The 14,175-nt window shown below is 37.7% G+C and overlaps 1 protein-coding gene across 1 annotated transcript; it reads right to left on the bottom strand.

Annotated features, from left to right (window-relative positions):
- Positions 1-3,654: 3,654 nt before the first annotated feature.
- On the bottom strand, positions 3,655-4,627 carry LOC311297415 (olfactory receptor 52K2-like; the record flags this gene model as incomplete). The annotated part of the gene is made up of 1 exon (XM_084419663.1): positions 3,655-4,627. The coding sequence occupies exon 1, from the start codon at positions 4,624-4,626 to the stop codon at positions 3,655-3,657; it is 972 nt and encodes a 323-aa protein (XP_084275789.1). The 5' UTR covers position 4,627.
- Positions 4,628-14,175: the final 9,548 nt, after the last annotated feature.

Genomic DNA, 14,175 nt, shown 5'->3' with positions numbered 1-14,175 from the left:
GTACTTTGCCCTTACTTCACTAACCTCTTCAACTCCTCACTGTCCCTTGGATCTGTCCCCTCTGCTTTCAAAACTGCCGCTGTCACTCCAATCCTCAAGAAACCCGGTCTGGATCCCTCTTCACTCAACAACTACCGCCCAATATCCAACCTCCCCTTTCTGTCTAAAACCCTGGAATGCATAGTCGCCTCACAACTACAAACCCATCTTCATGCCAATAATCAATATGAACCCCTCCAATCTGGTTTTCGCCCCCTCCACAGTACAGAAACTGCTCTCCTCAAAGTCCTCAATGACCTCCTCACCTCTGCTGACACTGGTTCCCTCAACATTCTTATCCTTCTCGACCTGAGTGCAGCCTTCGATACCGTGTGCCATAACACTCTGCTCACCAGACTTAAAAACCTCGGTATCGAAGGCACTGCACTCAGCTGGCTACGTTCCTACCTCTGCAATAGATCTCACTTCATCTCTCTCCATAACCACACCTCTGCCACAGCCACAGTCACACAAGGCGTTCCCCAAGGCTCCGTACTCGGCCCCCTCCTCTTCATCATCTACATCCTTCCCCTTGGTCAGATATTTCGCCATTTCAACCTGAATTACCACTGCTATGCCAATGACACCCAGATCTACCTCAGCACAAAGTCCCCCCACAATCCTCCCCTCTCCCACATCAACTCCTGTCTGTCAGCTACAAAAATCTGGATGCAACAGAACTTCCTCAAACTCAACAGCAATAAAACAGAATTCCTCATCATTGGCTCCAAATCCACACTCGGCAAAACCAATAACCCCACTCTCACCATCGACGGCACCATTGTCTCCCCATCTCCCCAGGCACGCAACCTTGGCGTGATTTTTGATTCAACCCTCTCCCTTGAGCCCCACATCCGTCAGGTCATTAAAACATCCTTCTTTCACCTCCGCAATGTTGCTAAAATCAGACCCTCACTCACACCCCCTGCTGCTGAAAGACTCATTCACGCCTTCATCTCCTCATGACTGGACTACTGCAACTCACTACTCCTTGGTATAAGCTCAACTTACATAAAAAGACTACAACTGGTCCAAAATGCAGCCGCCCGACTCATCACCCGCTCCAAATCCTGGCACCACATCACGCCAGTTTTAAAACAACTGCACTGGCTTCCCATTTCCCACCAGATCAAATACAAAATTCTGGTTCTTACCTACAAAGCCATCCACCACCTGGCCCCATCATACCTCACTGACCTCCTCTCCCCCTACCAACCCTCACGGTCCCTCAGATCCACCTCAGCCGGTCTCCTATCCATCCCCAAGTCCAAACTCTGTAGTTTTGGGGACAGAGCTTTCTCGAGGGCAGCTCCAAGGATTTGGAACTCCCTTCCCCCTGAGATCCGCACCTCTGAGTCCCTTACCATCTTTCAGACCTGCCTCAAGACCCATCTCTTCACCTCTGCCTATCCATAGCCCCCCCCCCCCAATTATTATTATTATTATTATTATTATTATTTTTATTTTTTATTTTTATTTCTCTGCCTTGTAAAGCGACTTTGAGTTAGAGAAAAGCGCTATAAAAATTCAATTTATTATTATTATTATTATTATTATTCAGTGATGGTAAAGTTGCAGTTTTCTTCTGAGTTGTATTGAAGAAAATACAGTCTGACTCTGTTGGGAGAGTGAAGGCATAGCAGGCTGTGATCACGGCCCATGGGCCCAGTGGGAGTCCCCACAGACATCAACCCGAAGAAGCAGCAGTGAAGTCCAGAAGAAGAGGGGGAGTCACTGTGAATTTGTCTCTAATGAAGCCTGAGAAAGGCCCCTCCTCTCCGGGTTTGCTTGACCAATGAGAAAGGTGGAATTTCCAAGCGGGAAAATTCCTCTGTGGTAGATTTATGAATCTTTGTTTTAAGCGTGCTCATTTGCATGTGCAGCTGGATTGGTTTCTGATGAAGAAACTAAGAAAGATTCTTGTAATACTAATATGCTGCGCGGCTATCGGCGTATCATGTACACAATTATTTCGATCTTCAAAGTACCAATTTATAGAGACCAAACATGGTATAGGTGAGGTTACATTGACCGTTGGCTCTATCATAAAATACACAGTATCAAAAAAAATTATAGAATTAAAAGACACTACACAAGACAGTAAATCATTCACACAATTTTCTGGGATGCATGTTCATTTATAGATCAGTTTGTCTATAAATTAATGCAGCAAAGTCTGTTTTGAGGACTGTTTCTGTCTTCCATGACCACATTTTTAACAGCAATAAAACCAACTTATCTGATTGTAGTCATGGTTACCAAGACTCTTCTTGCCCTTGTTGTGGCAATGGGACCATAGATCCCAGAGTGAGTTTAAAAGATTATTTGTTACATATGACAAATAATTGTGTCTGATTTATCTCAGTCGCTACATACATGAGATTATTGTAGGGCCTTTTCTAGGCATTGGCAACCCAGGAGGTTTCCTAGGCCACCACCAACTGGAGTGGGCATCAATGAGCACTTCAACACTGCATTTTAGCAATAATTAACGAGTTAAATAGCATTTAAGCATCTAAGCATAGGCATAAAATAGAATTCTTTTTTTAAAAATGTTATCAGAAAGACATGATTAGAAATCTAAAAATGTAGTGTCTAAAGAAAATGTATATATTTTTTAAACGAATGACTGATGGCATCAACAAAATAACGCAGGTTATTTTATAAAATAACAAAAATTGTTTTGGGTAATGGGTCAAATGCCATGACCAAAGCTTTGCTAGAAAGCACCTTCTGGTTTATAATAATAATAATAATAATAATAATAATAATATTAATAATAATAAAAATAAGCTTTAAGTGAAATAATAAAGCAGTAATGAGAAAAAGATATGCAGGTTCATGCTATTCCTTCTCCAATTATCTCATACATTATTGTCTCCCTCTCCTGGTAGTAGTATATATATGTATATATGTATGTATGTATGTGTGTGTGTATATATATATATATATATATATATATATATATATGTATATATATATATATATATATATATATATATATATGTATGTGTGTGTGTATATATATATATATATATATATATATATATATATATATTCAAATCTGTATATGAAGCTTAATTTACATGTCATATTATGATTACAGATAATTACAGATTCTAAGCTTTGGTACACCCTATATTACTGAAAATGATTATATGGTTGAATACCTGATTTTTACGATATTCTAGTAGTGAGATTGGCTTCTTAGAGGTGTGTATACTGCAAGTAAGTAGGCACTAATAGAAAACATACAGGTAACGAGTTGTATTTCTCTTACAAGGAAAAGAGTATAAATGGAATAAAAAGATATTATTCTATTTAGTAAGCTTTATCAGACAGGCTGGAGAAAAATTGTAGCTGATGGAGAATGCTGTTTTTTTGCTAATTGAATTCGTCAGTAACTCCTTCAGTTCTGGATACAAAAATTGTGAACAAGGATATCATTCTTGTAAATTACCATCAGTGTTTACAGTATGTTTATTATTAACTACATATTTTCAGTACCATATTTTCAAATAGGGCCTATATGGCCATTTTAAACTATAGCTTTAACAAACCACAGCCTTTTTAAAATGTTACAGTATCAGCATATTATATTGTTGATCTTTTTTTTTAAATTGGATTCCTTTGCAAAGGAAAGACTTTTACTTCTCTAATAAACTGAATAAACCGTTGTCTTATTTCTTTTGTTCTCACTCCATAAACAATAGGGTTAAAACAACTTGGAAAAAGTAAGTACATTGTGCTCACAAATACACGACTACTGGTAGAAAAATTATTTCTTATTCTGTATGACATAAACGCAATCAGGGCAAAAATCAAACTACATGTCATAACAATGATGTGAGTAATGCAGGTGTTTATGGCCTTCATGTGGGCCTTCCCAGATTTAAACACAGAGGTAAAAATCACAGCATAGGAAGCAGTAATGAGAATGAAATCTGCAGTTGGTATAAGGAAAGCAGACAAAAGTCCTACTAAGTTATTAATAGATATATCTCCACATGCTAACTGAACCAACGCCATGTGTTCACAAAAACAGTGATCGATCACATTTGTTAAACAAAATGACAGTTTTCCAGCCAGAGAGACCATGGTGATATTCAGGAGTCCATTTCTGATTAATGGGACAACAATAAACTTTAGAAAGTTAGAGATTTCCATGTATTTATGATAGTAAAGTGGTTTGCATATTGCAAAGTAACGGTCCAGTGCCATCCAAAAAAGCAAAGTGGACTGAAATGAGCCAACAAAATGAATGCAAAACATTTGTATCAAACAACCTGTTAGAGATATCCCACTCCAATTAAATAAAAAGCTAAGAAGCATGTTAGGTACAAAAAATACAGGCGAGATCAAGTCTACAACAGCCATTAAACCTATTAGTACATACATAGGAGAATGCAGAGACTTCTGACATATGATTAAATATATGAGAATAGAATTTGCTGTGATAGACAGTAAAAACATCAGAAAGAAAGGGATAAATAAAAAAGGCCTCCATTCTCCTAGGCTGTAGAAACCAATCAGATTGAAGTCTGTGAATGAAATATTTTGTGCAGAAAGATTCTTCATGCTGTTCATAAAAAAAAAAAAAGGAATTAATGACTAAAGATAAAAACTAAACCATTTTTCCATGTATGTCCAGTAGGCTGTGCTACATTTGAGAGTGATAAATGAAAAAATTCTACAGTATTGCTCACAATTATGTTATTCAGTGATTTCACTTTCACAATATGAATTAAAATGCAGAGTGAATGTGCTTTTCATCTAGGATTAGATAAAGGATTCATAAAGGATTAGAATACACTTAATGTTACCTTCTTTGTGAGGCTTCTTTGTTGTACTTGTTGCTGTGAAGAGAAAAAAAAATCAAGCTGACCTTTACAAGTTAGATGTTCAGTGAATGTTTCATTATATAAAGATAAAGATACAAGATATGATGTTATGTTTAATTACATGGGCCTTTCATGCATTAACCTATGCTCTCTATAACTATCATAACTATTGTTTAACTATCATAATTCTTTTTCTTACATGTAAGAGTGAAATGAAAGCGTGACATGAAATCATGGTCTCTAAATACACTATGCCGTGTTCCCATGAGTCTGTAAACTATTCCCATGTTGGAATAGAACCAGCCACAGGTTTTCACTTATGCATTATATATGCTCACAGTATATATCCCTTATAAAAAAATAAGTATACTTCAAGTTCATTTTATTAAGTAGGCTATACCTTAGTAAAGTTCAAGTATATTTTTAAGAATACTCTATGAAGTAAGTATACCAATACCAATGTACTAGAAGTATACTTGTACTGTTTCAATAATACTTGGGACTTAACTGGCCCACTTTTTAGTTTATAAAAGTATAAATTTAAGTATACTTAAAAAGTGTAACTGTAGTAAACTTTGAGTGCACAACTAGTTTACAACTAAGGGCCCTATCATACACTCGGTGCAATGCAGCTCCAGGCGCGACGCAAATGTCTTTTGCTAGTTTCAGCGCGACGCAGTTATCATTTTCACGACCTCGTATTCATTTATTCTTTTGTTATTTAAAGATCGTGTTAGTAATGTCCACCTATAGGCGGGTCCACAATGCGCGTACACTCTGCTTATTACCCAGTCAACACGTTGATCTCACAGTGATCTCTCCATATTACACCAGTGTAACCGCACTGTGCACTCACTGAAACTCATATAAGGGTTATGCGCAACATTCTTCCGGCTTCTACAAAACGGGTTTAACTACTTCCAGTCGTCAGCTACTGAGGTAAACACAGCGTAGTAATGGCGACCTTCTAGCTGGTGTTTGCAGGAGCTACCCCTAATATCAATTTCCAATGTACACCGTATTGCCAAACAGACGTCCAGAGCCCCGAGTCCTCTGCTAGACAAGGGATTTAAGTTTTACGCCTCCTCATTTATTCATAATTATGAAGGTATGTAGTATATGTAGCTTTTGCTAATGGCACCCGATATAGCATTAGCTAACTATCAGTAGTTAGTTTCATCAGTTAGTTTAGACTTGTATGCTATCAATAGTTTAGCCTTTTATTTTCGCTCGCAGACGATTAAAACAATCAAATGAAGACTACATTTTAGCAATGGGGTTATAGTACCAACAGTATAATTACTACGATGTCCTGTGTGTTTATGCTGGTCAACCTTCAATTATGTTAGGTAATCCATCTGACTGTAGGTCTAATGTGTCGACTGCTGTTCTGGCAGGTGTTTCAGATTTCTAAAACATTGTTAGAATAATGACAAATGTGATGAATGAATGAATGCTGTATCTTCTTGTCCACCAGTTTCAAACAAAGAAAGGTTGACCGGTACTGTCAGTGTCAGAACAGCTTGTCAGCTTTGTTGTTGTCGACTTTTGAAACAGTCAAATCAAAAAGCATGCAATACATTTTAATGTTCGCTAATTATCTTAGTAAACGTTAAAAGATGTTGAATTTTAACAAAATTTTATAGTAAATTCACTTACCTTGCAATAAATGCGTTCTCCCACGAACATCTGTCTTGTATTGCGACTATTCCTAAATCCCTTCGCACTGCACGTTCAAACGTCTTGACCCCGCCCTTGCTTCAGTTTCATTGGTTGAAGCTGTAAACCAATCATTTTCCTTTCTGCCCTCAGAACATTTTTGAGTAAGTAAAACTCAGGGGGGCAGCGTTTCATATTATTTTGAAGGTACCCCCGGGAGCCGCCATTGGCTAACAAGCCTTCACCTGCTGTTAGCATCCCATTGACTCCCATTCATTTTGGCGTCACTTTGACAGCGAATAACTTTACATCTGAGGCGTTTAAAGACTCCATTTGTCCATGGTTTATTTCTAAAGAAACACGACAATGTATAAAAGGCTCCATTACCTTGTATCTTACGTTATGGCCCCGTAGAAGCAGTTTTTGTAAAAGTAGGCTAACGATTGCATCATAACCACGCGACTCTCTGGAAATTACCGTAGAAACAGGAAGAGAAGCTTGCAGTCAATCGGGGGGACGTGGAGGCATAAAGTCCGATAAAGTCAAGGGAGAAGCCCATAGAGAGTCATGACATTGCTCCTGCTCCTAGCTCATGGACAGATCCTACTCACGCTTTCCGTCTCTGCAAGATTCGGAAGGGAATGGTTCAGATTTAGTTTGGCACAGCTACTAGAAAACTTACAACTGTCAGGCAGGCTGCTCACGTCACATCCACGTCGTCAAACTCAGTTTGAGTGTGCGCAGTACGCTCGGCAATCAGGAAATGAGGGCTTCTAATCTGCTTCACTTCTCTCCGTTGAAACTTATGGGGTCGCTGTGTCCAGTTTATATACTGTCTATGGTAAAACTCCCATCTGCTGGATGGAGGAGGTTTCATATTGACTTTACAAAAGAAAGAATCGCCGACAACTTCTGTCTGATCCGCAAACTAAAAGGCTAAAAGGTTGTGTGCTCATACTATGGCCACAATATGAGCTCATCCCAGCTAGAAATGTTATTGTTCTATGAATGTTTTGAGACTATTATGGTATGTTCTTGTAATGTTTTCTGTAGCTAAATTATTATTATTATTTTTAGCGCAATTTTCCACCAGACAAAATTGCGATTGTTAACTCATGATTTCTGTTCTGTCTGTGCGCACCAATCTTGCACTTCTATCTACTCCTCAACCAGACCACCTAGAGACTTCGGGTTTTCGGCATTATGTTAAGGAAGGTCTAATCTCGGGAATGCACAAAAAAAATCCAGGAAAAGATTTACTATCTCTTAGTGTTGTGATCCCATGACGTCAGAAAATTGCGCTAAAACACTCACTGAGTTTTTATTACTTGTTTATTTTTTTACCAGAATGTTCTCCTAAAAGGTAGGATAACACTCTCTAAAACATTTTAAACATGTTTATTGATAACATTGATAGAACATTATCCCCTAACATTCTAAAGTTTTAGCGGGAAGTTTCCCAGCAGACACAGGACTGAACATCTTAAAAGAGTTTGTTTGAAAGTAATAGTTTGGAGGTCAGTGTTTATTATTATACAGATGTTCTTATTTAAACCCTGGTCGAAGTCATGCTGTAGAATCATTATTATAATAAATTATATGAAATTTTGTGCACTTCATACCACTGCTTTGTATTTTTTTATGCATTTGCATTTATACTCATTTTGTTTTCCTACTACTTGCATTTGCAAGGTCTAACAAGTGTACAAAAAAATTAAATAACAATACAAAAAAAAAAAAATTTTTCCCTTGATTTCTGGTCATTGGTGTTATCAACTTGTGGAAAGGCAATTTTTAAAAGATCAAAGTTCAGAATACGATCAGGCTGTTTAAATGTGCATGGTGATTTTCCATTTATACATCCATTTTCCAAACTGTTTGTCCTATGTAGATTAGGGGAATTAGAGCCTATCCCAGTCTCTCAGGCCACTGGCATGGAAACACTGTGGATGGATGGACAGTAAACTTTCCTTTCATAATACTGCAATTTTTACAAGTATTATTTTTCTGTTTATTCTAATATATTATAATGTCTGACTGATATTTAAGAGTCATGGTGATAAACTTTATGTAACTTTGCCCCATTATGACAGTAGTTAGAGAACTCTTAGAAAGCTCTAATTCATCACTCATTACTGGACTTTGTTTAGCAAGACCCATCTCAAGGGTCCTATATGTTTTTGTTGCTATAACAAGGGTCAAACTTAACACTTGGCGGTAAACACACTAAGTAGCACTCAAGGGGAGGCTTAAGAGTAGATTGAACCATGAGGTACAGCTGACATCACCAAGGGTCCAATTATCTTATTTTTGTGTTAATAAGACTCTGACCACTTATAACAAGAGATCATACCTGTGTATTAAAAAAAGAAAACACCAGGTTTATATTGCATCATTGGTCAGCTTCTGATTGCTTACTTTTTAAGTATGTCTTTAGCCTGCCAAAAATAAACAATATACATAATATAATACAGTTTTGACTGATTGAAAAGCATTAGTTTAAAAAATAAATAAATAATTGTGCATGACAAGAGTGTGTGTTAATAATAATTCCTCCTATGTGTCATGAAGCTTCTTCATGGCAAGCTTGAAAGTAGTAGTTGGATCACTCTTGACTTCAGGCTAGACATAAATCTTTTTAATATCCAAAGGCTCCATGCAACCACCATTGTGGTTTGCTGGTCTTCTCTCTCCTCAGAAGACCAGCAAACCATCCTTGCTGCTGCAGTGAAGGCCTACAGCAGACTCTACCTGTCAGTCAACACTTCTAACTATGCCAGCTTTAAACATTAAAAACCAGACAGCATTCTATCAGGGGACAGCGATATCAATCACAAAATCCACAACCGGATAAAACAAACCTTTGCAGCCTTTGGTAATTTCAGACGAAAGGTCTATCAAAACAACCACCTTCAGCTTGACACCTAAGTTACTATCATTAAAGACATTTGCAGTAGTAAGTATGATTCTCCTAATCAGCTCTGAAGACTGGGTCAATTGCAAAAGCCACATAAGGAGGCTGCATTGCTTCCAAATAAGATACCTGAAGCAATTTAGCATGGAGTTTAACCAGGGTTCTTGACCACGAATGTCTTTTCCAATCCACTCTTATAGTTTAGAGACTATTATTAAAGATTCCACTAGGTGGTGATGAATAATATCATTGGCTTTTCTTTGCTCAAAAACAATAAAACGTCAACATTAAAGATTTTAATCTGAAAAGCCAGTTCCCAAATTTTAACACTGAGTTATAACTGTAAAAACACATTTCAATGTTAAAATACTCACACAAGGCCATCTCCGAGAGATGATAGTTGTCCATGAGATGTCCGTCACGCTCTTGAGATGGAACATAATGCAGGGGTTGCAGAAGTAAGCCTCGTGCTGCGTCTCAATTCACCTACTTATACTACGCCCTAAAAGTATGTACTCTTTTTGTGAAGAAAAAGTAGATACTTTTGAGTGTTAAGCAGAAGAGTAGACAGGCTTTGGGACATACAAACACGACATACAATTGCGTCTTTAACGGTTGCTCTCTGTCGCATCCTGACACAGTAAACTGGCCTGTCAATCATATTGTCACAATTGAAATCCTCCACATTTCATTTAATTTCATTACCGTATCAGAGAGAAATGTTGATCTACAGGTCTTTCATGCTGATACTCTCCTCATATTAGGCTAATGCATGTTTTTGTTTCAAAAATGTTTACTGTCTGTAAATCAAGCCAGTGACTAAGTGGGGTCAACTTAACATTGTTTCTCTTAGTAGGATGAAAACAATCTGTTATTTAAACTGTGATTAAATATAGAAAGCAATCGATCAAAGAACACTCCATTTACAATTGCTGGTGCTGTCAATCAAACAGCGTGTGACTGGATTCTTGCCAAAACTCCCGCTATAATCAACAGGGGCCTCATTTATAAAACTTTGCGTAGGATTTGCGTCAGAAGTGGCGTACGGATGAAACATAGGACGTGCGTACGCACAGAAATATTGGGATTTATAAAACCGTGCGCACGCACATCCTACGAAGTTTTCCCTTAATAAATCACAATCAATTCTAAATGTAGCGCAGCTTTTGCGGCTTCATGTCACGCCCATAGTTGCCCATAAATAGTCAGTGAAACGCCCACAAATTAATATTCATCGATTGCGAAATCATGGCAAACACAGAGAGGAAAACCAAGACACGTAACTTCACTCAATGTGAAGTACAAATGATCGTTGGCGAGGTGGAAAAGAGGAGTAAAATGTTGTTTGGAGGGCACAGTGTGGGCATTACTAATGCCAAAAAGGCACTTGAGTGGCAAAAGGTTACAGACGGCGTTAATGCTGCAGCCTCACAACCTTGGGCCGTGGCCGAAATAAAAAATAAAAATGGTCGGACATCAAAGTCGATGCAAAAAAGCGTCTAGCGCTCCATCGCCAGAGTGTGTCTGCCACGGGTGGGGGAAAGAGGACACTGGAGCTGACCCCTCTTAACTCATAACATGCCAATATTATTGCAGAACATATTTCACTTTTCTTTTTGCAAATATGTGTTAATTTGCATTTCTGTTGTAATCTTCGTTTGATTTTGTTTGTTTTACACTGCAGATCGATCAAATGGGTGTTCGTGTAGGTTGTTAATTGTAAACCTTGCTTTGTGAAGTCTTCATGTTATTTATGAGAGGCAGTATTGCCATTTCTTTTACAGTCTACAGTCTAATGGTCTACAGTTTCACACACTTTCACGTGTTTCTTCCATCTGCCAACGGTGTCGCCATTTCTCATTTCACCCGTTTTTGTGCGTACGCCTGGGTCAGAGTTTGCGTGAAGGACCGCACATTTTCCTATCAAGTTTGCTTTTAATAAATACCAATTATTACGTAGAGAGCGGCGTACGCCGCCTTTTGTGCGTACGCAACGTTTATAAATGAGGCCCCAGATCTCTTATTTACATTGTATTTGCACTGTTAGTTATGATGAAAGCATTCGTTAGTATGCAGAAATAAAAATGCAATGACGAGATCACTGCCTTCATGTGCTCAACATGTCTGATCGGTTACAGTGCTCATCACTGCAACCTTTCATGCCACGATCACTGTAAAAAATTGCACCCTAAAATAACGGTAATCTACCGGCAGCTGTGTTGCCAGCAATGTACTGCTAATTTACAGCCTTCTATTGTTAATTTACAGCTCTCCTTTTTTACAGTATGTTACCGTAAAAATACCATGGAAGGTAACTCATATCATTTGGGAAACCGATTGCTTCAAACAGTTTGAGTTTAAAAACTAGTATTTATACTGATAGTACTGTAAACTTACTTTATTTGAGTCCACTGAAAATTTCTTAAAGGGGTGGTTGATTGCTATTTCACTTTTTTCATTTTAAATACTGTGTAATGTTGCTGTTGGTGCATGAACAGTATCTGCAAAGTTGCTGCGCTGAAAGTTCAACGTAAGCGGAGATATCGTCTTTTAAAAATCAGGAAGTTTAATGCCTACAAAAACGACTCGAATGGGACTACAACGAGATACTTCCCGGGTTTTATACATAACTAACCCATACATTTACATCAACCCTCCCTCCGGAACATGTTCTGCTGTCGAAGAGGAGGAGTTATAGTGGAGAGAGCTGTAGCTGTCAGGTCTTCTGTGTTCAGGCTTCCTACAGACGCTGTAGTTCGTCAACAATGGTTAAAATTTAAGTTTGATTATGTTCCTGACAATTACAATCGTAGTTTAGCTCTCTGTGCTGCGCATTTTACGGAAGACAGCTTCCAGAATCTACACGAGTTCAATGTCGGATTCAACAAGAAACTATTACTCCAACATGAAGCAGTTACAGCTTTAAAACCAGAGGCCACAACCTGCAAGTAAGATTTAATCATTTTAAATGTATTTGCCTGTATAATTTAAGACGTAATGTTTTAGTTTTATCAAGGATGTAAAAAAATGCCAGCGCTGGCTTTAGTATATGACAGATGCGTATAAACATTTTGGACCCGAATTTGTAATATGTACAAATTTTGTAAACGTATTTTCCATGTATAGCTACTTTATGACGTAATTTTTTTATTTGATCAAGAACGCAAACCAATGCCAAAGCTGTTTGGTTATAGTAGCTAGTTAGTTCGATGTTATTTTGTGTGTATAAGAAACGTGTGCAAACTTCAAAAAATTATCGCAACAGCGAACTTCAGCTGCTGTTATCACATGTAACGTTACACCTAAAGAAAACGACAAACTGAGTAAACTACCGGTAAGTTTTGTGAATAGTTAAACGGTTGTTCATTCTATCAATAAAACAATATGTTTAAAAAACGGTATTACTCAGTCATGTATTCAGTTATATTAAATGTTTAATCAGGGGGAAAGCGTATCTCAAAAGCTAACAAACAGCAGTAGCATTTTCAAGTATCAGCGTGTGGAAATTCTTTGAGAAAATAATAATAATTAAAAAAAAATTACCATTCAGAAACGTTTAGTAAGAGCCGTGTTTGCGGAGGTTCTGCTTGACTCTCTTCATCACCGCTCTCTGGGTCTGATTCTGGCTCAAACTGATGAGGCAATATTGACACCATTACATTTGACCGGGCCAGGAGCACATGTAACTGTCGCCCGTAAAGGTTATGGGCGTGAAGATTCCGGACGCAGTTTAGCCAATTACAACACACCGGCCGAACTAACCAATCTGAGGTCATTGCCTCTTTCTGAGGGAGTGGTTTCATAGACTCAGGAAGTCAACCGGTCGTTCAAATGACAGAGGAGGAAGCGGCTTACAATAAAGGTGAAATTTATGAAAAATAAGGCGTTTTTTAACAAACGAAACACGAAGACATGTTATATTGCAGCCCATAAACACAATCAAGCAAAGAAAAAAGGCAGTAAACCACCCCTTTAATATATAAAACAAACACCTAATGTGTAATAGTGAATTAATTAAAAACATGACTTTAACTAAAATCTTTGGAGTTCGCATTTAGCAAACACTTAGCGTACTTAGCAAGGAGGTTGTCACTGCATCAGCAACTACACAGTTACTGCCATTAAATAAAGCAACAGACAGCATGACATCAGTGTTTCTCTGCTCATCACTGACTAAAGCACAGGCTCTACTCTACAGCACAATGGTGACCCACAAAACTAATTACTTAAACTAACAGATCTCTCCTATATCATCTTGTGCAAAAACACATAAAACACTTCAGTTTAATATTTACTCTCCTTATCAGTTATTGACTTTGCATAACTTTTTTCTATGAACTTTCTCTAATATTTCAGTGAAATTAACCTCTTTCATTTAGTAAATCTGACTGTGACGTTTTACAGTATATTACTGTTTTTCCTTGATTTTACGGTTATCTACTGGCAGCTTGGTTACCAGTAAATTGCTGATTTTCTACAGTTTTATGTCGTAAATTATTTTACAGTTGATTACCGTTAAATTACGCTTCACTCTGTTTTTTATTTATTTGACACATTTAACCCTTTTAACCCCACTGCAAAATCTTCAGTTTTAAATGAACACTTGTGTGTCCACACTACAGAGTGTAGGAGTAACACTGAAGCAGTGTTGAAGTTAATGATATAATTCAGTGACTAATTAACTGATGATTGAGCATTAGGGATGAACACCTGATGTTAACA

The sequence above is a fragment of the Rutilus rutilus genome (assembly GCF_951802725.1).
Source record: "Rutilus rutilus genome assembly, chromosome: 9".
Taxonomy (NCBI): Eukaryota; Metazoa; Chordata; class Actinopteri; order Cypriniformes; family Leuciscidae; genus Rutilus; species Rutilus rutilus.
Note: the sequence above shows the minus strand (reverse complement) of the source record. Positions and strands in the feature narration are given on the sequence as shown.